The sequence below is a fragment of the Podarcis liolepis genome, assembly GCF_965112155.1.
Source record: "Podarcis liolepis genome assembly, chromosome: 2".
NCBI lineage: Eukaryota > Metazoa > Chordata > Lepidosauria > Squamata > Lacertidae > Podarcis > Podarcis liolepis.
This window is the reverse complement of record NC_139555.1, coordinates 124,777,529-124,803,198: the sequence shown is the minus strand read 5'-3', so window position 1 is coordinate 124,803,198 and position 25,670 is coordinate 124,777,529. Positions and strand designations below refer to the sequence as shown.

The 25,670-nt window shown below is 42.4% G+C and overlaps 3 protein-coding genes across 3 annotated transcripts in view; 2 read left to right on the top strand and 1 right to left on the bottom strand.

The window, feature by feature from the left end:
* The window catches only part of LOC310699301 (vomeronasal type-2 receptor 26-like), a gene marked incomplete at its 3' end in the record, with an annotated part of 20,014 nt that extends 6,079 nt beyond the window's left edge, over positions 1 to 13,935 (bottom strand). The window contains exon 1 of the mRNA XM_083486948.1: positions 13,822 to 13,935. Within this exon, the coding sequence (XP_083343074.1) occupies positions 13,822 to 13,844 (23 nt within the window). The remainder of the gene's footprint in view (positions 1 to 13,821) is intronic.
* LOC310701754 (vomeronasal type-2 receptor 26-like) lies at positions 5,659 to 22,426 on the top strand. The gene is made up of 3 exons (XM_083493083.1): positions 5,659 to 5,839; positions 19,865 to 20,156; positions 21,069 to 22,426. The coding sequence occupies exons 2-3, from the start codon at positions 19,869 to 19,871 to the stop codon at positions 21,921 to 21,923; spliced, it is 1,143 nt and encodes a 380-aa protein (XP_083349209.1). The 5' UTR covers positions 5,659 to 5,839; positions 19,865 to 19,868; the 3' UTR covers positions 21,924 to 22,426.
* LOC310701184 (vomeronasal type-2 receptor 26-like) overlaps positions 12,689 to 25,670 on the top strand; it is a 26,949-nt gene continuing 13,967 nt past the window's right edge. Inside the window, exons 1-2 of the mRNA XM_083491629.1 lie at positions 12,689 to 12,898; positions 23,493 to 23,619. Of these exons, the coding sequence (XP_083347755.1) occupies positions 23,536 to 23,619 (84 nt within the window). The 5' untranslated portion in view covers positions 12,689 to 12,898; positions 23,493 to 23,535. The remainder of the gene's footprint in view (positions 12,899 to 23,492; positions 23,620 to 25,670) is intronic.

The window sequence follows — 25,670 nt, the reverse complement described above, 5'->3', positions numbered from 1 at the left end:
GTCCTCAGGGTCCCTTATAACTCTACAATTCTACTCTCCTATGACCTCCTTGGCCACCCCATCAGGTCCAGTGGTTAGCAGCTGCCACTGTATCTGAGAACCTCTCCAGCCATGGTATATTGCACAAAAATTGGTTCCCAAATAATGGTTTGCATATTTCTAGTGGGAGCATGGGAAAAGCAGCCCAGGATAGTTCCATCCCTTTCATATTACAGATTTTAAAGCAAGGAGGATGTTTGTTGCTTTTGTATAACACTGTAATCCTACCCACATTTTCCAATTGTAAGTGATCCCACAGAATGAAATGCTCCATCAGTCTTCAAACAAAAAACAGGAGATAGCGATTCATCAGGAAAAATAGAACTGCTTCATGAGGAAATAGAGGCTGACCTGGGTACATCAAGAGAATTGGAGAGTGTCAATGCCTTATTACTTACGACTGAAGCTTGCTATACGGGGTGCTTGAAAAGGTGAATGGAGAGAGATCTTTAATATATTTCAAAGGTGTGACTCCACTAATGAGGTAGTCTCCTGATCTGTAGAAATTCATAACAGAATTTTCATCCCTGATCAGATTCAGTGGACATTTGGCCTTCTGCTGCATTCCGTAGGTGGCAAGAGGCAGAAGCAGAGGCAGAGCTATCATCCTGGGTCTCCCTGCTACACGTCCCTTATGACTTCCTCCCAACTCCATAGCCAGCTAATATGAAGAAACCCCAAACTCTTTTGAGAAATACAGGCCTTGAGAAATACAGCTCTGATGCTAGGTTCAATCCCACTAAACTCTGCACGTAGAGCTGGGAATGTTCTCTATCTGGAGAGCTCTCACTCAGTAGATAGTACTGAGCTACATAGCTCAGCTTCCTGTATTCTGAGTAAGCTTCACGCACACTTATCTCACTCCTTCACCCCAAATCTTGGCCCCAAATATTCTATGGCACACGAGGTATTTTATGCATCGGGCATAGTGGAATAAATAACATCCTTCTGAGCCTGACTGTGATATTTACATTATTGTTCCCATAGGTAACATTGAAAGGGGTGTGAGGGAGTCATTTGGACTCTGGAAAGAATAAGCATAGATAACTGTAGTTCTGATAATTATTAAGCGAGAAAGATCTCTTCTGAACTTTATGGGAGCAGGTGCAGAGTAGGGGAAAAACATGTTTACTCAATACCCTGAAGTGGATCATGGAGGGAGAAAGCTGAGTTTGGCTAACTTTTATTGACATCAGAATAGTTCTGAAACTGGATAGAACCAAGGCCCCATGAATTCCAGCTTCCAATTCTTACAGTGACCAATCAGGTGCCCCAAAGGGAAACCAACAAGCAGGAAATGAGGACAGTGGCAATTCCAGATATGTGATTCCCCTAAACCTGTACAATCCTACCTCCCACTGTGGAGGGGGAATATATCCACCTCCATGAATTTGTCTGAACCTCTGTTTTTATTTTTAACAAGATTAATATATCACTTTATTGTAAATACACCCTCCAAGTGGTTTGTGGCCATGTTTTATGTTGCCCCTGGCTACATGGGCTTCTTGGCTGCCATCTGCTTCACGGTGGCTTTCCTAGCCAGGAAGCTGCCTGGGGCCTTCAATGAAGCCAAGCTGATCACCTTCAGCATGCTGGTCTTCTGCAGTGTTTGGGTGTCCTTTTGTGCCCACATACCTGAGCACCAAAGGGAAATACATGGTAGCTGTGCAAGTCCTCTCTATCTTGGCCTCTAGTGATGGACTTCTGAATCTTCATTCCCAAGTGCTACATTATTATAATGAGGCCTGATCTGAATATGGAGGACCACCTGAACACACACAAAAAATAAACATGGCATTTGATTTCTAGCACTTTGTTTAGTCGTTTAGTCGTGTCCGACTCTTCGTGACCCCATGGACCAGAGCACGCCAGGCACTCCTGTCTTCCACTGCCTCCTGCAGTTTGGTCAGACTCATGTTTGTGGCTTCGAGAACACTGTCCAACCATCTTGTCCTCTGTCGTCCCCTTCTCCTTGTTCCCTCAATCTTTCCCAACATCAGGGTCTTTTCCAGGGAGTCTTCTCTTTTCATGAGGTGGCCAAAGTATTGGAGTCTCAGCTTCAGGATCTGTCCTTCCAGTGAGCACTCAGGGCTGATTTCCTTCAGAATGGAGAGGTTTGATCTTCTTGCAGTCCATGGGACTCTCAAAAGTCTCCACCAGCACCATAATTCAAAAGCATCGATTCTTCGGCAATCAGCCTTCTTGATGGTCCAGCTCTCACTTCCATACATCACTACTGGGAAAACCATGGCTTTAACTATACGGACCTTTGTTGGCAAGGTGATGTCTCTGCTTTTTAGGATGCTGTCTAGGTTTGCCATCGCCTTTCTCCCAAGGAGCAGGTGTCTCTTAATTTTGTGACTGCTGTCACCATCTGCAGTGATCATGGAGCCCAAGAAAGTAAAATCTCTCACTGCCTCCATTTCTTTCCCTTCTATTTGCCAGGAGGTGATGGGCCCAGTGGCCATGATCTTCGTTTTTTTGATGTTGAGCTTCAGACCATATTTTGCGCTCTCCTCTTTCACCCTCATTAAAAGGTTCTTTAATTCCTCCTCACTTTCTGCCATCAAGGTTGTGTCATCTGCATATCTGAGGTTGTTGATATTTCTTCCGGCAATCTTAATTCTGGCTTGGGATTCATCCAGCCCAGCCTTTCGCATGATGAATTCTGCATATAAGTTAAATAAGCAGGGAGACAATATACAGCCTTGTCGTACTCCTTTCCCAATTTTGAACCAATCAGTTGTCCCATATCCAGTTCTAACTGTAGCTTCTTGTCCCACAGATTTCTCAGAAGACAGATGAGGTGATCAGGCACTCCCATTTCTTTAAGAACTTGCCATAGTTTGCTGTGGTTGACACAGTCAAAGGCTTTTGCATAGTCAATGAAGCAGAAGTAGATGTCTTTCTGGAACTCTCTCCATAATCCAGCGCATGTTTGCAATTTGGTCTCTGGTTCCTCTGCACCTTCGAAATCCAGCTTGCACTTCTGGGAGTTCTCGGTCCACATACTGCTTAAGCCTGCCTTGTAGAATTTTAAGCATAACCTTGCTAGCGTGTGAAATGAGTGCAATTGTGTGGTAGTTAGAGCATTCTTTGACACTGCCCTTCTTGGGGATTGGGATGTAGACTGATCTTCTCCAATCCTCAGGCCACTGCTGAGTTTTCCAAATTTCCTGGCATATTGAGTGTAGCACCTTAACAGCATCATCTTTTAAAATTTTAAATAGTTCAGTTGGAATATCATCACTTCCATTGGCCTTGTTATTTGCAGTGCTTTCTATGGCCCATTTGACTTCACTCTCCAGGATGTCTGGCTCAAGGTCAGCAACCACACTACCTGGGGTATACGAGACATCCATTTCTTTCTGGTATAGTTCCTCTGTGTATTCTTGCCACCTCTTCTTGATGTCTTCTGCTTCTGTTAGGTCCTTTCCACTTTTACCTTTTATTATGGTAATCTTTGTACGAAATGTTCCTTTCATATCTCCAATTTTCTTTAACAGATTTCTGGTTTTTCCCATTCTATTGTTTTCCTCTATTTCTTTGCATTGCTCGTTTAAGAAAGCCTTCTTGTCTCTCTTTGCTATTTTTTGGAAATCTGCATTCAATTTCCTGTATCTTTCACTATCTCCCTCGCATTTTGCTTGCCTTCTCTCCCCCGCTATTTGTAAGGCCTCGTTGGACAGACACTTTACTTTCTTGCATTTCCTTTTCATTGGGATGGTTTTTGTTGCTGCCTCCTGTATAATGTTACGAGCCTCCATCCATAGTTCTTCAGGCACTCTGTCCACCAAATCTAAATCCTTAAACCTGTTCCTCACTTCCACTGTGTATCCATAAGGGATTTGACTTAGATTGTATCTTACCGGCCCAGTGGTTTTTCCTACTTTCTTCAGTTTAAGCTTGAATTTTGCTATAAGAAGCTGATGATCTGAGCCACAGTCCGCTCCAGGTCTTGTTTTTGCTGACTGTATAGAGCTTCTCCATCTTTGGCTGCAGAGAATATAATCAATCTGATTTCGATGCTGCCCATCTGGTGATGTCCATGTGTAGAGTCGTCTCTTGTGTTGTTGGAAAAGAGTGTTTGTGATGACCAGCTTGTTCTCTTGGCAGAACTCTATTAGCCTTTGCCCTGCTTCGTTTTGAACTCCAAGGCCAAACTTGCCAGTTGTTCCTTTTATCTCTTGACTCCCTACTTTAGCATTCCAATCCCCTATAATGAGAAGAACATCCTTCTTTGGTGTCATTTCTATAAGGTGTTGTAAGTCTTCATACAATTGCTCAATTTCAGTTTCTTCAGCACCAGTGGTTGGTGCATAAACTTGGATTAATTTGATGTTAAAATGTCTGCCTTGGATCCGTATCGAGATCATTCTGTCATTTTTGAGATTGCATCCCAGTACAGCTTTCGCCACTCTTTTGTTCACTATGAGGGCCACTCCATTTCTTTTACGGGATTCTTGCCCACAGTAGTAGATATGATGGTCATCCGAACTGAATTCGCCCATTCCCGTCCACTTTAGTTCACTGATGCCCAGGATGTCAATATTTATTCTTGCCATCTCATTTTTGACCACATCCAACTTACCCAGGTTCATGGTTCTTACATTCCAGGTTCCTATGCAATATTTTTCTTTACAGCATTGGACTTTCCTTTCGCTTCCAGGCATATCCGCAACTGAGCGTCCTTTCGGCTTTGGCCCAGCCGCTTCATCAGCTCTGAATCTACTTGTACTTGTCCTCCGCTCTTCCTCAGTAGCATGTTGGACGCCTTCCGACCTGAGGGGCTCATCTTCCAACTTCATAACTTTTGTATGCCTCTTGTATTTGTCCATGGAGTTTTCTTGGCAGGGATACTGGAGTGGCTTGCCGGTTCCTGCTCCAGGTGGATCACGTTTGGTCAAAACTCTCCACTATGACCTGTCCATCTTGGGTGGCCCTGCACGGCATAGCTCATAGCTTCTCTGAGTTATTCAAGCCCCTTCGCCATGGCAAGGCAGTGATCCATGAAGGGGTTTCTAGCACTTGGGATATGGGAAAATCCTCCACCAGATGTTGGACTTGACCACAGCTTATAGTGAAGAGTGGGGGGGTGAGTGAGTGAGTGAGTGAGTGAGTGAGTTAGTTAGTTAGTTAGTTTAAAAACCCTAGAATCCAGACCTATTATTTCCCAGAAGGTGCCGTTTGGCATTCCTTGTCTTTTGACATCATCCCTTTATTATTTTTTGGTGCCTGGGAAAACCATATTTATTCAGGGAAGCCTGTTCAGATATATATAAGCAGATATCTTTTTAAACCTATTTATAGCTTAACTGATTATTTTAAGCATTAATTTATTAAGAATTTTTGATTTTTGTTTTGTTCTTGTATACTCCTAAGAGAGTCTACTTATAGTTAAGTGTGCTTAAAAGAAAAGCAGGTGTTTAGACAAATTTACAGAAGCAGAAAGGGCTATCAAAGGCTCCTAGGCCTTACTGATATCTTCTCTTTCCACCGTTGGAGAGAGGGTGCCTTTGGGGAATAACATGTAGGGAAAGTGCTTCTGCCCTCATCTTCTGCTTGTAGGGTTCATTTGGGGACATCTGCTTGGTCATTGTAAGAACAGGATTGTTGACTTCATGGGCCCTTGGCCTGATCCAATCTCAGGGCTATTGTGATGTCAATAATGTTCAGCCAAACTCAACTTTCTCCTTCAACCACGTCAGTCTACTTAGTAAAGATGTTTACTTCCTGCTCTGCACCTGCTCCTGTAGTTTCAGGGGAGATCTTTCTTCCCTTTACAACCATCAGAATCACAGTAATCTATTTTTATTCTTTCCTGAGTCCACGTTACTCCCCAACCCCACCTGAAATACTGCATTTGGGACCAATAAGCTAAGCATCACAATCAAGGGCAACAGGGGGTTGTTTATTCCACTGTGCCTGAAAGGTCTAATGTATAAAACACCTTCTGGGTGCAAAACAGATGCTCTTCAACTGAGCCATGATCCTTCCCTTCCCCTTTGTCTCTGAAGCCTGATCCAGTAACTCCACCCTCATATTTGTCAAGTCCCTGAAACATCATTCTTTCAAGAGACGGGATTTCTTCTGAATAGCTGGCTATGAAGTCAGGAGGAATAATCAATAGGGAAGTGTAGCAAGTAGACCCGGAATGACAACACTGCTTCTTCTGCTGCCTCTTGCAACCTATGGGATGCAGCAAAGGACTAAATGCCCACTGAATCTGATCAGCGATCAAGATTTGGCTGTGAATTTTTACAAGGCAGGAGACCACCTCATTAGTGGAATTGTATCTTCACAAATGATTGGAGGTCAATATCCATTCACCTTTACCAGCACTCCCTCAACACAATTTGAGTAGTAAGTAATGCTGCCTTCAGGAATGTTTTTTCTGCAGGAGGTAATCAAGACTCAGTTCCGACACCTCCCTGGTTTTCCTCAAGCACCTGGTAGAAAATGATATATGAATAAATGAGTCATTGGTCTGATCAGGCAGGCTATTCTTCAGAAGATCGGCGGTTCGAATTCCCGTGACGGGGTGAGCTCCCGTTGCTCGGTCCCTGCTCCTGCCAACCTAGCAGTTCAAAAGCACGTCAAAGTGAAAGTAGATAAATAGGTACCGCTCTGGCGGGAAGGTAAACGGCATTTACGTGCACTGCTCTGGTTTGCCAGAAGTGGCTTAGTCATGCTGGCCACATGACCTGGAAGCTGTATGTCAGCTCCCTTGGCCAGTAAAGTGAGATGAGTGCCGCAACCCCAGAGTCGGTCACAACTGGACCTAATGTTCAGGGGTCCCTTTACCTTTTTTAAGAGAATTGGAGAGTAGGTAGCAATACATTCATACAGTCAGTGCTATTTTTCTAGAAAAAGAGGTGCCAGAACTCACCACTAATGTTTCGGGCACTACTCAATATTAAGTCCAAGGTCACTGCCCTTCTTGTCAGTTCCAACATCAAGTACACAGTCATTTGGGGTGTCTAGAAATGTCACCTCTTTGCCATGACTGGAAAACATACTGTATGTAGCCAGTCTACGTAAGGGTAGTTGAAGTGACCAGTTATCACAACGTCTCTCCCCTTTTTGATGCTACACTGATTCATTCATCATCTGAAGGTCCCATTGAGCATTTTTATCACTTTTGGGGGCCTATATCACCATCTACAAAGATTCTGTGAAGGTGTACAATGCTTTCAATATTTCTAGTTTCCTGGGCTCAAGGCTTTCTTTGAAATACAGAGTAATACCACCTCTGGAATGCCCTTCTGGTTTATATCCAGAGATAACCATGACCCACTGGTTCTCTCCATTCCACCCAATTTCCCTTGTGCTCAGTATATCCATGTTGTCCTCTAAGACCAAGAACTTCAGTTCACCCTCTTGGCTTGGAGGCTTTCAGCATCCAACCCATCAATCCATATTTGACTTCCAGGAAGTTGAGACTACATTTCCCCTTTTCATTCTTATCCACATGCCCCAGCACTATCTACCTATCTATCCTACCTAGAAATTCATCTTGCAGACTGCATGATTTGTTGTCGCTGGTTCAGCCCCTATTTTATTGTACCCCTAATAAATAAATATCTCCTATCTTATGTCTCCAGACTGAGGGAGTGTCTCATTCATTGGGATCAAATACAACAGGAAACTCTGGATAGGAGCATAACGTTTTAAAAAAGCAACAAACACCACCTTTGCTATTAAAACTGGGAGATGAAATTGATTGAAACTAGGATGGGTCTTTTCTCGGGCTGTAAACCAGAATGTCAATGTGAGGGGACCTGTGATTTATTTCATTTATTTATTAAAATATTTCTATATTTCTTTTCATTTGGTGAAAAGCAGCGTTTCAATGCATTTTGCATTGCGATTTAAGTTTTAAAATTCAGCCATGCTCCCCAAAGCAGAACTTGTTTTCTCAAAGGTAGAAGAAACTGTGAGATGTATTTGAGTTGCAGATTTTCATTCATAAGCAAAATGTAATTCAAACATATGTTTGAAACAGGAGCAGGACACCTGATTAGAAGAAATTGTATTCAATTAAAGTAATTTGGTTTGATTTGTAATACTTTGGAAAAGTAATGAAAATATTTTTTTAAAAATCCCAATAAGAACAGTCAAAAAGGAAAAAACCTCATTCCCTCATTGCCTCTCTCAGAATATCGGGAAAGGCTGGATACTGTGGTCAAGATCCATAGCATGAAAATCAGGGAGTTTCACACTCTCAATTTGAAATTATTTTCTAGAAGTGCATAGAATTAGTGTCTTTGGTTTGAGTCATTGCCCTTGCTCGGAGTTGGAAGAAAAACTGGTTCTCTCATGGATAAAATTGAACAACAACAACAACAATAATGCAACTATTATGTATTTTGGATTCTCATTTTGTGTTTTTATGCTGTGAACCACCCTGTGATGTTTGCATGAAATGTGTTCAACAAATTTAATAAATAAGAAAAATTGAACTGACACAGTCCCCTCCCCCCAAGTTGGTTTGATGGGGGAGTCTGGCATGTTTATTCTTTTCCACCTGCCATTCAGGAGATCAATCATAACCCCAGACTCTTAGCTAACATCACCCTGGGCTACAGCATCTATGATACCTTTTTCGAGGCAAGAACGACTTCTGATGCCCTGACAGACCTCTTTTCTGGAGGGAAAATCAACATTCCCAACTACAGCTGTGGAAGATGGAAGATGCCACTGGCTGTTCTTGAAAGGGCCGAATCTGACACCTCCACACATATTGCAAGCATGTCAGGTATCTACAAGATCCCACAGGTAAGAACTGGGTTGATGTCAAACATGCCCGGCAACATTTGCCACCTCATAAAAATGCAAGTTTGTTTTCTTTTCCCCATTAGCAAAACAATATAACCTATGATAAATTATCATTATGTTATTCCACCCCATTCATTTCGGTGCAGAAAAAATGCAGTGCAAATGGCAGGGCATGAATTTCATACGGAATGTGGACTGAAAGCAACAACAATAACCGCCAAGAACAATAGTATTCACTGGTTTGATATTTGTTATGGACATGCCTTGAAGGAGCAAAGAATGCTCAGATGTGCAGCTCGTATCAAACAGGAGTTGTGTGTTTAGTACCATGGGGCCCATTTTAGGGAACCCCCTTCCAGCTGACATCAGATAGAGCCCCACATAAACTTCCAGTGAGGCACTTGGGGTCTGGGGGTTTGTAAAAGCCCCAAATGAGTGAGACATTGGGGTTTTGTTAAAATCCTTGGTTCATAATGTTAGAATCCTTGGTTCATATTAGTTCCCTTTTGTTCAGAAAAGACACATAGTCCAATTGCTGCTTGGCTGCTGGAGACACCAGATAAGAATGGCATTTGTGGAGTAAACATCAGGAGAAGTAAGTTTTTGGGAGTCTGGCCGTTGTGAGTCTGGCTGTGCCAGCTTACCAAAGACAACACACCCTTATGTAGACTTGTTATCTATGTAAACATAAATCTCAGGCTACAATTCTCTCTTTTAGTATATAGGCTTCAGAACTTTAGTAAGAAGCAAGGGCCCTCAAAGGTCTGCCACGCCAAGGTGCAGACTAGGCATGGCAAAGAGTTGTATCCAGTGAGTGTTTTGCCAGCTACCCTCTGCAGATATCTGGGTCTTTTTGACTGGATTTTATATGAATTCTTTGTCTGAAAACCCTATAAAAAGTCTAGGTGGATAACACCCCAGGGTTCAGCCTTTGGGGAAAACATCCCGCTGAATCTGTTGGTTTTACACAAACCAATAAATACTGGATTCTCTCTTCTCCTCATCTCCTGTGTCTCATTGGCCAGGAAAAGCAATATTTTTGCTGGCTGCACGAGGGCCTAAAGAAGACTTTTTCAAAAAAAATTGCAGCAGTTTTACTTTCTCAATTTTTTGTATGCATCTCTGAAAACTGTTGCCGTTAAGCAGTTGTATAAATAGCTTAAATGAAGTATATAGAAGTACCGTATTCAGTCATTGCCCTGAAAAACAAAACCCCAGTCTCTTCTCCTTTCCTCACCAGCTTAGTTATGGCTTCGTTCTTCATGATAAAGTCCAGTCCCCTTTTGTCTACCAAATGACACCAAAGCAAGAGACTCAGTACCAGGGGATGGTCCAATTCCTCCTGCATTTCAGGTGGACATGGATCGGGCTCTTTGCTCCAGACAATGACAATGGAGAAAAGTTCCTGAGTACTTTGACGCCCCTGATGATCAAAAAAGAAATCTGTGTTGCCTTCACAAAAAGAGTACTACTACAAACTTGGCTGTGGTTACCCCAGGAAGCCCCTGCCATGTGGAGACAAGTCAATGTGTTTGTTTACTGTCCAGACTCTCAATATGGACTTCTTATAATCATGGAGGTACAGTCCTTACTTGAAAGAGTAGAAACTGGAGGGAAAGTCTGGATAATCACAGCTCTTCAGAACACAATCTTGTTTCATGATACCGAATCCTTCTGGTATGCTCATGGATCTTTCTCCTTTGTAATGAAGACCAAAAAAATGAAAACATATAAATACTATGAGCCAGTAGACTTTCCTACTCGACCCGCTTGGAACCTTGAATTTGATTGTTCATATTCAAAGCTTGCCTTGTCTGTGAGGGGTTGGAAAAGATGCAGGGAGAAGGAGAATCTGAAGATGCTGCCCCGGGAAACGAATGAAAGAATCCAATCCCAAGACAGCTATGTTAATTACTTGAGTATCCATGTTGTGGCCCAGGCCTTGAATGCAGCATATTTATCCAGATCAAATCAAGTGTTGACGGTGGAAAGGCTGGAACTTCCAAGGCTACAGCCGTGGCAGGTATGTCCCTTCCCTTTATCACAGCTACAGTGGTACCTCGGGTTAAGTACTTAATTCGTTCCGGAGGTCCGTACTTAACCTGAAACTGTTCTTAACCTGAAGCACCACTTTAGCTAATGGGGCCTCCTGCTGCTGCTGCGCCGCCGGAGCACAATTTCTGTTCTCATCCTGAAGCAAAGTTCTTAACCTGAAGCAATATTTCTGGGTTAGCGGAGTCTGTAACCTGAAGCGTATGTAACCTGAAGCATATGTAACCTGAAGCGTATGTAACCCAAGGTACCATTGTATATGGAATCATCATGACAGGAACTTAGAAAGCTGCCTATTCAAACCAATAAAGTAATTTCTTTAAGAAGCATTTTGTATATATATATTGGATGAGATGTTTTATTTAGATTTTTTTTTTTAAGATGCCCTTCATCACATTGATGTGATTCCACTGTGGTTTCCCTAAAAAGATGTTGAGGCTGTGTGAAGATTCACTACGTGGAGTTTTTAGAGTTGGAAGCCAGTGTAGGTCTTTGCTATTAAAACATCATTTTCCGAAAGAACGGAGTGGACTAACCTGAGAGAGAACAAAGACTGTTTTGTGCTTCTGAGTCCCCTCACGCTGCCCAAGAATGAGCTCAAAACCAGGGGACTTGCTTAAGCTGCCTGTTCAGCTTACCCCTTTCATGCACATGAAGGGTCAAGACAGAAACTATCCCATAATTTTCACCTGCTGGCAAAAAACCATGACTGACACCCATGCTCCTGAGGCAAGGGAATCCTCTGAGAGTCATGGAAGGGCATCACTACATGTTTCCCCAAAGTAGAATGAGGGAACCTAAAAAATCAACATGGTGACTATATGCCCTGATGAGAGAAGCTGTGATGCTTATTCAGGGGAGATTAGGATGCAGCGCAAGTCCAGCCAAATAACCCAAAATAGTTTCTTATTCTCTCAATGCTGGAGTTTCCTCTTTCATTACAGCTTCATCCTTTCTTGAAAGAAGTCCAGTTCAATTCTAATACTTCAGCTGATGAACAGTACTTGGATGAGAATGGGGCGCTGGCCGTAGACTTTGATATTGTGAATTGGCTGATGTTTCCTAACAACTCTCGTGGTAGAGTGAAAATTGGGAGCATAGAGAGACAGACATCCTCAGATCCAAAGTTCACCATTAACCCGGAACCAATTGTGTGGGCCAAGGCATTTAAGAAGGTGGGAGAAGTTATATGTGTAATTTTATTACCTGTGACATCTGCCAAACTCTGACAGCTTGATGACTAGAACATATAAGACTTTAATTGCTATCTTATAGATACTTCTCTGGAGCTCAGTCTCATTGAGCTTAATGGAGTCTGTTCTTGATTAAGCATGTATAAGATTTTACAGTGAATACAGAGACTTTCCAAAGCAGAGCAGAACATTTTCCCACCCAAACGTGGTACCCTCCAGATAGTGTGGACTACAACTAGCATCTGCCTCAGTCAGAATTGGGCAAATATATCTGAGGGGCAAAGGGTTGGGTAAGACTGGAACGGAGTAAGTTCTGCTCCATCTGTCTGGTAGATCAAGAAAACAAAATGAAAACAGTGGAGCTCAAGGTGGCCTGTGTAGCTGAATACACATTCAAATAAAAAACCTAGGAGCAGATACAATGGCAGCAATCTGAGGACTTTTGTTATTGCTGCTGGTCATAGGAGTGTTTTATTACAGCTGTTTGCATGGTTCTGAGATGCTGGCATTTATTTATTTAGGCTATTGTTTATTGTATTTTTCATGTTACCTTGTATACAAAAATGAGGCAGGGGGTGTTAAATAAGTAGAAATATCAAAGAGGTATGTTTCCCTGACAAGCTGCTCTGCAAAAGAAAAATAATAATAATTTTCACAGAGTAGGGCCTTTAGGCCATTGGAAACAGATATGCCTTCTGTTTATGCCTAGACTATTCCTCGCTCAAGATGCACAGAGAGCTGTCAGCCTGGATGTGCCAAGAAAATTCAGGAAGGGAGGCCACATTGCTGCTATGATTGTTCTCCCTGCTCAGAAGGCACAATCTCAACACAGGAAGGTAGGACAGCACCTCGGGGGAAAGGGCCTTCAATGGGAAGATGGGGCAAATATTTCAGCCAGGCTCAGGCTGATACTTGTAATGGTACTCCATTTTGACTACATCCTTTCTTGAGCTCACCTATGGGCCCACCTTTCCCCACAAATGTAACAAGTTAGGATTCTCATTTTCTCTATGCAGATGCTAATGAATGTTTTAAATGTCCAGAAGATCAGCATCCAAATGAGGACCGGCATCAATGTATCCCTAAATTAATTACCTTCCTGTGCTATGAAGAATATTTGGGGATCCTCCTGGCTTCTTCTGCCGTCTTCTTGTCCTTAATCACAGGCATTGTGTTTGGAATCTTTATTAAATCCAGGAAGACTCCCATTGTCAAAGCCAACAACCGGGACCTTTCCTACATCCTCCTCATCTTTCTCCTGCTCTCCTTTTTGTCCTCTTTCCCCTTCATTGGACAACCTACAAAAGCAACCTGCCTTATGCAACAAGTGGCCTTTAGCATCATTTTCTCAGTTGCTGTGTCTTCTGTCTTGGCCAAAACCATCACTGTGGTTCTGGCCTTCCTGGCCGCTAAGCCAGGAAACAGGGTGAGGAGATGGCTGGGGAAGGGTTTTGCACACTCTGTTGTCATTTCCTGCTCCAGTGTCCAAGTTCTCATCTGTACCATCTGGCTGGGGATCTCTCCTCCATTCCCAGACTCAAACATGCACTCCCAACCTGGAGAGATCATCCTGCAATGCAATGAAGGATCTGTGGCCATGTTTTATGGATCCCTTGGCTACATGGGCTTCCTGGCTGCCATCTGCCTTGCAGTGGCTTTCCTAGCCAGGAAGCTGCCTGGGGCCTTCAATGAAGCCAAGCTGATCACCTTCAGCATGCTGGTCTTCTGCAGTGTTTGGGTGTCCTTTGTTCCCACCTACCTGAGCACCAAGGGGAAATACATGGTAGCTGTTCAGGTCTTCTCTATGTTGGCCTCCAGTGCTGGGCTTCTGGGCTGCATCTTCCTCCCCAAGTGCTACATTATAATATTGAGGCCTGATCTGAACACAAAGGAGCACTTAAGAATAAAAAATTAACATAGCATTTGATTCCTAGTACTGGTGATATGGGAAAATCCCCCACTAGAATCTGGACTTGACCACAACTTATAGTGAGGAGTGAGTTTGTTAGCTTGTTTTGTTTGTTTGTCTAGATCCCAGGCCCATTGTTCTCCAGAAGGTGCCAGTAGACTTTAGAATTATTTCTGTATGTGTGTCCAAGTGCTTTACTCCTCCTGCAATGTACAGCTTACCAGGATCATTGTCAGCTTTCCCTGTTGCCTTCACCTCATCTGTTACTACACACACATGCCTCTTTCTTTTATTTATTTGCTGCCTCCGTTTCCTCAGCATGCTTCAAAAAAACCTCCTAGTAGCATGTTTCTTGTGACAGTAAAAATTTAAACTGGTTCATTTGAGGAGGGTGGTTATATATGTTAGAGGAACCAGATAAACCTACTGGTGACACAGAGGTGACTGTGGTCCATTGCTGTACAACTAAGTTAGTCGCTTACTCCAGACAATGATTTCCACTCCTCCATTCTTCAAGCGATTCCTAGTTGACCTGATTGACATTCCAACTAAATGGAATGTCCAGCCAACCAGACAGAGATTTGCCTGCTCTTCTGTTTGCCTGTCCCCACTTATGAAATGCTAAAGCAGTCTCCCTCTCCTCTGCTGGAACCGGACACCTTGCAACCACTCCCATACATTCTAATTCCATTATAAAAATGCATGTCCCATTCTACTAGAAGGAGGCGGAACATGTTTCATGGTAGATCAAATGACAAACATCCAGCAGCCATGTGAATCAACTGTATCCAGTTCCCAGCAGCCACTATGGTTAAGGATGAGGAGTGATGGGAGGTGGAGTTGTGTAACATATTGAGAGAGCTTTTATTGGTTATGCAGATTGATGAAGAGGTTGTATGGATAGTACTGATTACTAGGAGGATGTTCAGGCAGGAGCATACATGCTATATATAGGTTTGGTGAGGTTGCTGGAAACTTGCAGACTCTGCCATTACGAAGAGGCAACGTGACAACGGGTCTTTTCTGCAGTGGCCCCCTCTTTGTGGGATGCTTTCCCCAAGTAGACTGTCCTTGCACCTTCCTTACACATCTCCTGGTGTCAGGTGAAAATGTTTCTCTTCAACCAGGCATTTGACGTTCTAAATTTTTTGTAGGAGGGGTGTTATTGGTTTGTTATTCTCATTTTGTAGTTTTCTGTAGTGAACAACCCTGTGATCTTTTGATAAAGGACGTTGTACAAATTTAATGAATAATTAAAAAATTCAGAAATCAGTAATTTGTGCCACTGACATGTGTTATTAACATATAATGAAAAAGTACACTAACAACTACATGAAGACTGTAATATTTGAAATGCCTAGAATGAATAGACATTTTTTAAGAAAGCTTTTGGAACGAAAATATATTGGGCAAACTGATCTTTATGAAGCTTAAACTACAAAGCTGGGAGAAAGCTTGGTACATTTAAGGTTTTGAATGAAGACTGTGGTTTTGGACATGGCATGGACATTTATTTTAGGTGGTCAGAAAGAATGTGACTGGTCTTAGCAGAAGTAAAGTAGTTGGACTCAGACAATAAGAAAGGGCAACTTGGCAAAGGTTTTGTGCCATCTACAGAATTTGGAATCCACGTGTTCATGGCCCCATGTAGGTATGTCTTGCTGTCTATGCCAACCAAAAGGGAATGGGAGCAGTTTGACATCACAAATGACGCTTGATGTTAGGAAACCAGGTTGTTATAGCCCAAGCGGCTGTCTCCTCTTCAGAAATTGTTGGCTCTAGATTAAAGTCCCATTCTCTGGAAACATCTTTGCTCTTTGCATGCTTCAGTTTATCTTGATCTCTGTTGCTCTTCGGTCTGGATTTCTTCTTGGTTCTGGGGACTCTGATTCTTACAATAAACCTCTTGTATAACCCATTTCCTGTGTCTTCTTGTATGGTCCTTATAGCTGGCTATCTCCTCACAAATTAAGAATCCGTATTACAGCCCGGCTGGAGGACTTACCAAAGCTCTTAACAGCTTGCCTTACTCTCTATATGGCCACTCAACTGATTCAATTTGCAGAACCAGCAGAGGTATTGGTGCCATATGATACTCGTTCTGTCCTGGTAATATACCCATCATTTAGAGTAGCAGAACATATAGTTTGGCATTCCTTGTCTTTTGACATCATCCCTTTATTGTTTTTTGGTGTCTGGGAAAACCATATTTATTCAGGGAAACCTTTTCAGATATGTAGAAGCAAACGTGTCTTTTAATCTATTTATAGCTTAACTGCTTATTTTAAGTATATTTTGCATTTATTTATTAAGAATCTTAATTTTTTGGGTTTTTTTTGAATACTCCTAAGAGGGTCTACTTATAATTAAGTTTGCTTAAAATAAAAGCAGGTGTTTAGACAAATTTACAGAAGCAGAAAGGGCTGTCAAAGGCTCCTAGGCCTGACTGCTATCTTCTCTTTCCACTGTTGGAGAGAGGGTGCCTTTGGGGAATAACATGTAGGGAAAGTGCTTCTGCCCTCATCTTCTGCTTCTGGGGTTCATTTGGGGACATCTGCTTGGCCACTGTAAGAACAGGATCGTTGACTTCATGGCTCTTGGTCTGATCCAACCTCAGGGCTATTGAGACGTCAATAACGTTCAGCCAAACTCACCTTTTTCCTTCAACCACATCAGTCTACTTAGTAAAGATGTTTACTTCCTGCTCTGCACCTGCTCCTGTAGTTCCAGGGGAGAATTTTAGAATTTTCAGGGGAGAATTTGCATTTGGGACCAATTAGTTGAACATCACAATCAAGGGCAACAGGGGGTTGTTTATTCCACTGTTCCTGAAAGGTCTGATGTATAAAACACCTCCTGGGTGCAAAACAGATGCTCTTCGACTGAGCCATGATCCTTCCCCTCCCCTTTGTCTCTGAAGCCTGATCCAGTAACCCCACTCTCACCCCACCCTCATATTTGTCAAGTCCCTGAAACATCATTCTTTCAAGAGACGGGATTTCTTCTGAATAGCTGGCTATGAAGTCAGGAGGAACAATCAATAGGGAAGTGTAGCAAGTAGACCCGGAATGACAACACTGCTTCTTCTGCTGCCTCTTGCAACCTATGGGATGCAGCAGAGGACTAAATGCCCACTGAATCTGACCAGGGATCAAAATTGGGCTATGAATTTTTACAGGCCAGGAGACCAGCTCATTAGTGGATTCATATCTTCAAAGGTTATTGGAGGTCAATATCCGTTCTCCTTTACCCGCACTCCCTTAACCAAATTTGAGTAGTAAGTAATGGTGTATTAATGTATTCCTATCTACGCTCCAATTCTTTTACAAACAAACAAAAGAATTGCCTGCTGCATCTGATCAATGGCGTATTTATTGAAACATCCTTTTCCCACAGTGCCCTATCAGGAGCTTGTGGAAAAACAGGGAGCAGAATAGTCTTCTTCTTCTTCTTCTTCTTCTTCTTCTTCTTCTTCTTCTGCTGCTGCTGCTGCTGCTGCTGCTGCTGCAAAAGCAGGGAGCAGAACATGACCACAAACACACTCTCTCCTCCTGTGCCTTCCAGAACTGATGTTAAGAAGCATTTTCATGAATTTGCCTTATCTTCCTTTAAAGCTAACTTGGCCACCATCACTGTCTTCTGGGGAACAAGTTCCACAGCACTGTGCAAAGAAGTCAGTTTGCATCTTTCTTGAATAATCTCAAGTTTTAGTGTTTTTAGAGAAGTAGAAGATTGTTTATCCGTTTTCTAAACAATATGCATAATTTTTAAAAATCATGTCCTGTCCTCTCTTGCTCACCGTTTCTCAACTAAAAAGAACAGAACACTGCAATGTGTCCTCATTTACCGGTATTTTCAATTCCTTTCCTAATGATCCATAGCTCAGAAATTCCCTTTTTTACAGCCACCTAACATGGATTTGGGGACACGGGTGGCGCTGTGGGTTAAACCACAGAGCCTAGGACTTGCCGATCAGAAGGTCAGTGGTTTGAATCCCCGCTATGGGGTGAGCTCCCATTGCTCGGTCCCTGCTCCTGCCAACCTAGCAGTTCAAAAGCACATCAAAGTGCAAGTAGATAAATAGGTACCGCTCCAGCGGGAAGGTAAACGGCATTTCTATGCGCTGCTCTGGTTCGCCAGAAGTGGCTTAGTCATGCTGGCCACATGACCCGGAAGCTGTAAGGCGGCTCCCTCGGCCAATAAAGCGAGATGAGCGCCGCAACCCAAGAGTTGTCCGCAACTGGACCTAATGGTCAGGGGTCCCTTTACTTTTTAACATGGATCTGACAAGCATGATCCCAAGGTCTCGCTCCTGGTCCTTCCCTCCCAGTTCAGAATCCATGAACATGTAACTCTAGATCATTTATGAACAAGATAAAAAGCACAGGTCCCAATACCGATCTTCAGGGGACTCCACTTTCTACTCCTCTTCATTTGGAGAATTGTCCATTTATTCCTACATTTTGCTTCCTGCAACTTAACCAGTTCCTGATTCACAAGAGAACCTCTCTTCTTATTCCTTGACTTCTAATCTTGCATATGAGTCTTTGGTGACATACTTTGTCAAAAGCTTTTTGAAAGTCTATGTACAGTTTGTCAACAGGATCACCCGACAAATTTTCAGTTTTTCGAAAGAAGTCTTCCTGCTTCGAATAGCTTCTTTGGCTGTACTCATTAACCAAGCTGATATCCTCTTGGCCCTAATGGTATCTTTCCTTATTTGCTGTAAATACTCAACTTGAGTCTCTAATACAGTGTTCTAAAATACCGTATTTTTTGCACCATAACACTCACTTTTTTCCTCCTAGAAAGTAAGGGGAAATGTCTGTGCGTGTTATGGAGGGAATGCCTACGGGTGGCATGCCTACGGATTTTCCTCCTCTAAAAACTATGTGTGTGTTATGGTCGGGTGCGTGTTATAGAGCGAAAAATACGGTAACTCCCAAGTGTTTGGGAGTGATTGACCCTCTTGATTTTGCCTTTCAACTTCTTTTTTACCAAACTTTGTGGTCTGTATGCTTTGATGTATCTGAATCAGCTCTATTTTCTGGTACTCCTGGTAAATCAATATCTCCTTCTTCTTTTTTTCTTGTTTGAAGAAAGAGGAAGCATCTTGTTCAGTGAGATCAAATGCAATGGGAAAATCTGAATTGGGTATAATGTTTTTTAAAAGCAAGAAGCACCTCCTTTTGTTTTAAATCAGTGAAAATTCACTGAAACTATGCTGTGTCTTTGTTAATTCATTCATTTATTAAAACATTTCTAGACATTTTTCATCAATATAACCTCTCCACAGACACCCCTGTGATGATGATGGCCTTAAAATATATCATTCTTCTCCAGTAAAAGAGAAAGAACTAAACCAGATATATAGTCGTGTTTTATTAAGCGTATGTGGCAAGCCAAAATGACAGAGATGTGGAACTGAGGACAGGATATTCTGTGATATTATGGCAGTGGAGAAAGCTGTATTGTAACATTTGAATAATTTTTTTTAAAAAAACCTATGTCTTTTCACTTGGTGAAAAGCAGTATTTCAATGTGTTTTACATTACAATTTAAGTTAAGTTAAAAACATTCAGTCATGCTCCCTATGAGGAACTTGCCTTCTCTAAGAAGCTGTGAGGTATGTTTGAGTGGCAGCTTTTCAGTAATAAGCAATATGAAATTCATTCTCTCATTGTGTCTCATGGACCCTTGGGGAAGGTTGAATGCTTCCCCTGTATAAGGCAGGCTCCTCCTTTATAGCTGGGTGCAATGGAAGATGGAAAACACAATTTTCAGTGGGAAGCGCACAATTCTTCCCCCAAGGCACAACATAATCTATGTAACTGGATGTGACTTCCATTTTCTCTGAATCAAGGGTGACTATGTGACATACTTTCCTCCACAGCTGGATGGGTGGGAAGGACTGGCACATTCTTTCCTCTGCACTTGCCACTCAGGAGATCAATCTTAACCCCAGGCTCTTGTCCAACATCACCCTGGGCTACAGCATCTACGATACCTTTTTCGAGGCAAGAACAACTTCTGATGCTCTGACAGACCTCTTTGCTGGTGGGAAGATCAACATTCCAAACTACATCTGTGGAAAACGGAAGACACCACTAGCTGTTCTTGAAGGGGGCGAATCCGACATCTCCATGCACATTGCAAGCATTTCAGGAATCTACAAGATCCCACAAGTAAGAATTGGGTTCAAGTCAAACACAGCTGGCAACATTTGCCATCTTGTGAAAAACAATACAAAAACCAAGTTTTTCTTATGATAATGAATTTATTGCTTACTCTACATTGTACGTTGCTTTGAAACATTGCTTTTCATGCAATGGGAAGCCATACAAAGATATTTCAGTTTCTGGATCATTAGGAAAAAAGTGGATTGGACAACTTCATGGAGGAGAGGGCTACTGATGGCTACTAGCCGGGATGCCTATTGCAGAGTTGGAGACACTGTTGGCATCTGTCTGGCTAAGTATAAAAGGGAGTGCACCTTCGAAGCGAAGTCAATTCACTGTGTTAGCAGAATCAAAACCAGATTCATAAGGCCCTTAATTATTTTGGTCCAGGACATCTCAAGAATGGCATAAGACTTATACATGTACCCAATCACTGAACTCTTGGGAGGAGTCACTCTTAGTGGCTCAGATGGACAGCTCGTTTCCAACAAGAGCCACAATTGTGGAACTCATTTCACAGAACTCTCTTCCAGCTGAGGTCAGACAAGGTTACTTAAAAACCTTCCAGAGCCTAATGAAGACCTTCATTTTTCACTGCATGCAGTAGCCAGTTCCAATGAAATATGATCTTGTAGTTTTAACTTTTGTCTTTTTTAAATCGAACCTTTGAAAACTGCTTAGAGTCCATTCTCATCCTGAGGTAAAGTTCTTAACCCGAGGTACTACTTCTGGGTTAGCGGAGTCTGTAACCCGAGGTACCACTGCATAAATAGCTTAAATAAAAAAAGTTTATTTTAAAAATATCTGATATTTATGCTAATTAAAAATTAAATATGTCATAATCTTTCACATAGAAGTAAAGTATTCAATCATTGCCCTGAAAAACAAAACCCCAGTCTCTTCTCCTTTCCTCACCAGCTCAGTTATGGCTTTGTTCCTCATGATAAAGTCCAGTCTCCTTTTGTCTACCAAATGACACTAAAGCAAGAGACTCAATACGAGGGGATGGTCCAACTCCTCCTGCATTTCAAGTGGACGTGGGTTGGTCTCTTTGCTCCAGACAATGACAATGGAGAAAAGTTCCTGAGTACTTTGACACCCCTGATGACCAGCAACGAAATCTGTGTTGCCTTCACAAAAAGAGTACTACTACAAACTTGGCTGTGGTTACCTCACGAAGCCCCTGCCTTGTGGAGACAAGTCAATGTATTTGTTTACTCTGCAGACTCTCAATATGGACTTTTTATAATCATGGAAGTACAGTCTTTACTTGAAAGGATAGAAACTGGAGGAAAAATCTGGATAATCACTGCTCTTCAGAACACAATCTTATTTGGTGATATTAAATCTTTCTGCTATGCCCATGGATCTTTCTCCTTTGTAATGAAGACCAAAAAAATGACAAAATATAAATACTATAAGCCAATTTCATTTTATAGTCTAAACGTTTGGGGAAAAGCATATGTTTGTTCATATTCAAAGCATGCCTTGTCTGTGAAGGGTTGGGAAAAATGCAGGGAGAAGAAGAAGTGGCTAAGGATGCTGCCCCAGGAAAAGATTGAAGGAATCCAATCCCAAGACAGCTATGTGAATTACTTGAGCATCCAGGTTGTCGCTCAAGCCTTGAATGCAGCTTATTCATTCAGCTCAAAGAGGATGTCGATTGTGGGCAAAGGAGGCAGGTTGGAACTTCCAAGGCTACAGCCATGGCAGGTATATCCTTTTCTTTTGCAAACTGAAATTCATTATCCCAGCTATATGGAATCACCATGATAGGAATTTAGGAAGCAGCCTTAATCCCAAATCAGACCAATGGACCACGTAGTTCAGCACTGTCTACACTGACTATTAGCAGTAGCCAAAGCCATTACAGAAAAGAAGATGGAATAAAATGTGTTACACAGTTAAAGGAATTAATAAAAACAGGCACTTTATCATATAAGAGTTTTCTCCCCTGTAGAATTAAATTTATCATCCCTAGAAACATTTCTCGTGAAACGGCAGAATAGGCCACTCTTTCAGAGACGTAGCAGGATAAAGGTAATATTACTCACTTTGGTTCACTTTGGTCACCCTGCAATGTTGACGCAGAATGAGAAGACCTAATGAGCACCTTTGAGTCCTAGTTCTCTGGTCCTTATTAAGAGGCTATCGGGATGCATCATGGTTTCATGTTCTCTCAATGCTGGAGTTTCTTCTGTTGTAGCTTCATTCATTCTTGAAAGAGGTTCACCTCTATTCTAATACTTCATCTGAAGGACAGTACTTGGATGAGAATGGGGCACTGGCCATTGACTTCGATATTGTGAACTGGGTGCTGTTTCCTAATAACTCTCGGGGTAGAGTGAAAATTGGGAGCATAGAGAGACAGAAGTCCTCAAAACTGAAGTTCACCATTAACCTAGAAGCAATTGTGTGGCCCAAGCTGTTTAAGAAGGTAAGAGGAATTGTTATTCCCTACGACATCTGTAATTGTCTAATAACATGTTGAATAGTACAGGTGATTGATTGCAATCTTAGACATCCTTCTCTGGAGCTTAGTCCCATTGAGTTTAATGGAGTCTGTCTTGAGAAAACGTGTATAAGATTTCACAGTGAGTAGGAGACTTTCAGAAGCAGAGCAGAAGACCTTCCCCCCAACTTGGTGCTCTCCAGATATTGTGGACTACAACTCCCATCTGCCAAGGCCGACGTTGGGCAAATATATCTGAGGGCAACAGGTTGGGTAAAACTGGAGTAAATTCTGCTCCATCTGTTTATTAGATCAAGAAAACAGAAGGAAAACAGTGGAGCTCAGGGTGGTCTGTGTAGTTGAACACACATTCAAATAAAAAAATTCTAATTGAACAGCAGAGGTCAAGACTTTTTCATCCAGTTGAAAAAGGTTTCTCAAAACAAGATTTTCTGCAGTTGATTCCAATAAGTGCAGATATGACATACAAGCAAACTAGGCACCATGTTCTGCACTAGGAGCAGCCTTTGGTGCCAACCTCAATGACACTGTGGAGTCTTGGGAGTAAAATAGGAAACAGACAGTCCTTATTCACAGCTGTGCAACCTAGCAGAAGATACAATGGCAGCAGTCTAAGGACTTTTGTTATTGCTGCTGGTCATAGGAGTGTGTGCATGGTTCTGATATACTACCATTCATTTATTTAGCTAGGTTATTGTTTATTGTATTTTTCATGCTACCTTGTATACAGAAATGAAGCAGGTTGTTAAATAAGTAGAAACAACAAAGAGGTTTGTTTACTTGACGAGCTGCTCTGCAAAAGAAAACAAAAACATTCATTTTCATTAAAGAGGGCCTTCATTAAAGACATGCCTTCTGTTTATGTCTAGACTATTCCTCGCTCAAGATGCACAGAGAGCTGTCAGCCTGGATATGCCAAGAAAATTCAGGAAGGGAGGCCACATTGCTGCTATGATTGCTCTCCGTGCTCAGAAGGCACAATCTCAACACAGGAAGGTAGGACAGCACCTCAGGGGAAAGGGCCTTCAATGGGAAGATGGGGCAAATATTTCAGCCAGGCTCAGGCTGATACTTGTAATGGTATTCAATTTTACTCCCTCCTTCCCAACAACACAATTTTCTTTCCTGACCTCTCCTAGGGGCCCACCTTTCCCCACAAATGCAACAAATTAGGATTGTTGTTTTCTCTATGCAGATGCTGATGAATGTTTTAAATGTCCAGAAGATCAGCATCCAAATGAGGACCGGCATCAATGTGTCCCTAAATTAATCACCTTCTTATCCTATGAAGAATCTTTGGGGATCCTCTTGGCTTCTTCTGCCGTCTTCTTGTCCTTAATCACAGGCATTGTGTTTGGAATCTTTATTAAATCCAGGAAGACTCCCATTGTCAAAGCCAACAACCGAGACCTGTCCTACATCCTCCTCATCTTTCTCCTGCTCTCCTTTTTGTCCTCCTTCCTCTTCATTGGACAACCTACAAAAGCAACCTGCCTTATGCAACAAGTGGCCTTTAGCACCATCTTCTCAGTTGCTGTCTCTTCTATCTTGGCCAAAACCATCACTGTGGTTCTGGCCTTCCTGGCCGCTAAGCCAGGGAACAGGGGAAGGAGATGGCTGGGGAAGGGTTTTGCGCACTCTGTTGTCATTTCCTGCTCCAGTGTCCAAGTTCTCATCTGTACCATCTGGCTTGGGGTCTTTTCCCCATTCCCAGACTCTGACATGCACTCCCAACCTAGCGAGATCATCCTGCAATGCAACGAAGGGTCTGCTGCCATGTTCTATGGTGCCCTTGGCTACATGGGCTTCCTTGCTGCCATCTGCCTCACAGTGGCTTTCCTAGCCAGGAAGCTGCCTGGGGCCTTCAATGAAGCCAAGCTGATCACCTTCAGCATGCTGGTCTTCTGCAGTGTTTGGGTGTCCTTTGTGCCCACCTACCTGAGCACCAAGGGGAAATACATGGTAGCCGTGCAGGTCTTCTCCATCTTGGCCTCCAGTGCTGGGCTTCTGGGATGCATCTTCCTCCCCAAGTGCTATATTATAATATTGAGGCCTGATCTTAATATGAAGGAACATCTGAGGAACAAGAATTAAACATGGCATTTGGGATATGTGAAAATCCCCCACTAGAATCTTGACTTGATAGGCTTATAGTGGGGAGTGAGTTTGTTTGTTTTTCTAGATCCTAGGCCTGTCATTCTTCAGAAGGTGCCAATATACTCTATAATTATTTATGTATGTGTGTCCAAATGCCTTCCTACTACTGCAATGTACCGCTCACCAGGTATAAGGTAAGTCAGAGATCTGAAAAGATCATTGTCAACACTCTCTGTTTCCTTCACGTCACTTGTTTCTACACACACACATGCTTCTTATTTTAATTTATGTGCTCATGGTAGCATGTTTCTTAGCTTGGACATGAGATGAGTCTACCACTAGTGACAGTAGAAATTTAAACTGGTTCATTTAGGGGGGGGGTTATATCTGTTAGAGGAACCAGATTTGCACAGAGGTGACTGTGGTCAGTTTCTGTACAATTAAGTTAATCTTCTCTTACTCCAGACAATGTTTTCCACTCCTCCTTTCTCCAAGCAATTCCTAGTTGACCATCCCTCAGTGGCTGTTAACCCAAACTGATTGTTCACTGTTCAACTGAATTGGAACATCCAGCCAATCAGACAGATTTGCCTGCTCTGCTGTTTTCCTGTCCCCACCTACAAAATGCTAAAACAGTCTCTCTCTCCTCTGCTGAAACCTGTCCCCTTGCAACCACTCCCATACAATCTCATCCTATTATAAAAATATATGTCCCAATGGCTGTCATAGAAATGAATATTTCCTTCTTCGAAACAAATGAAATCATGCATTTCTTGTGCAGTTCTCCGCTCTCTGACCCTTTAAAGCCGTTGACTGTGACCTGGCTCCTCAGACCGGGCAATTGATGTAAACTGAAAAGCTGATCCTTTTCCTCCAGCAAGGGGCGAGGAGACCAATAGCCCAAGTATGTGTCACATAACCATCATGTCTCAAAGATGAACCATTCATTG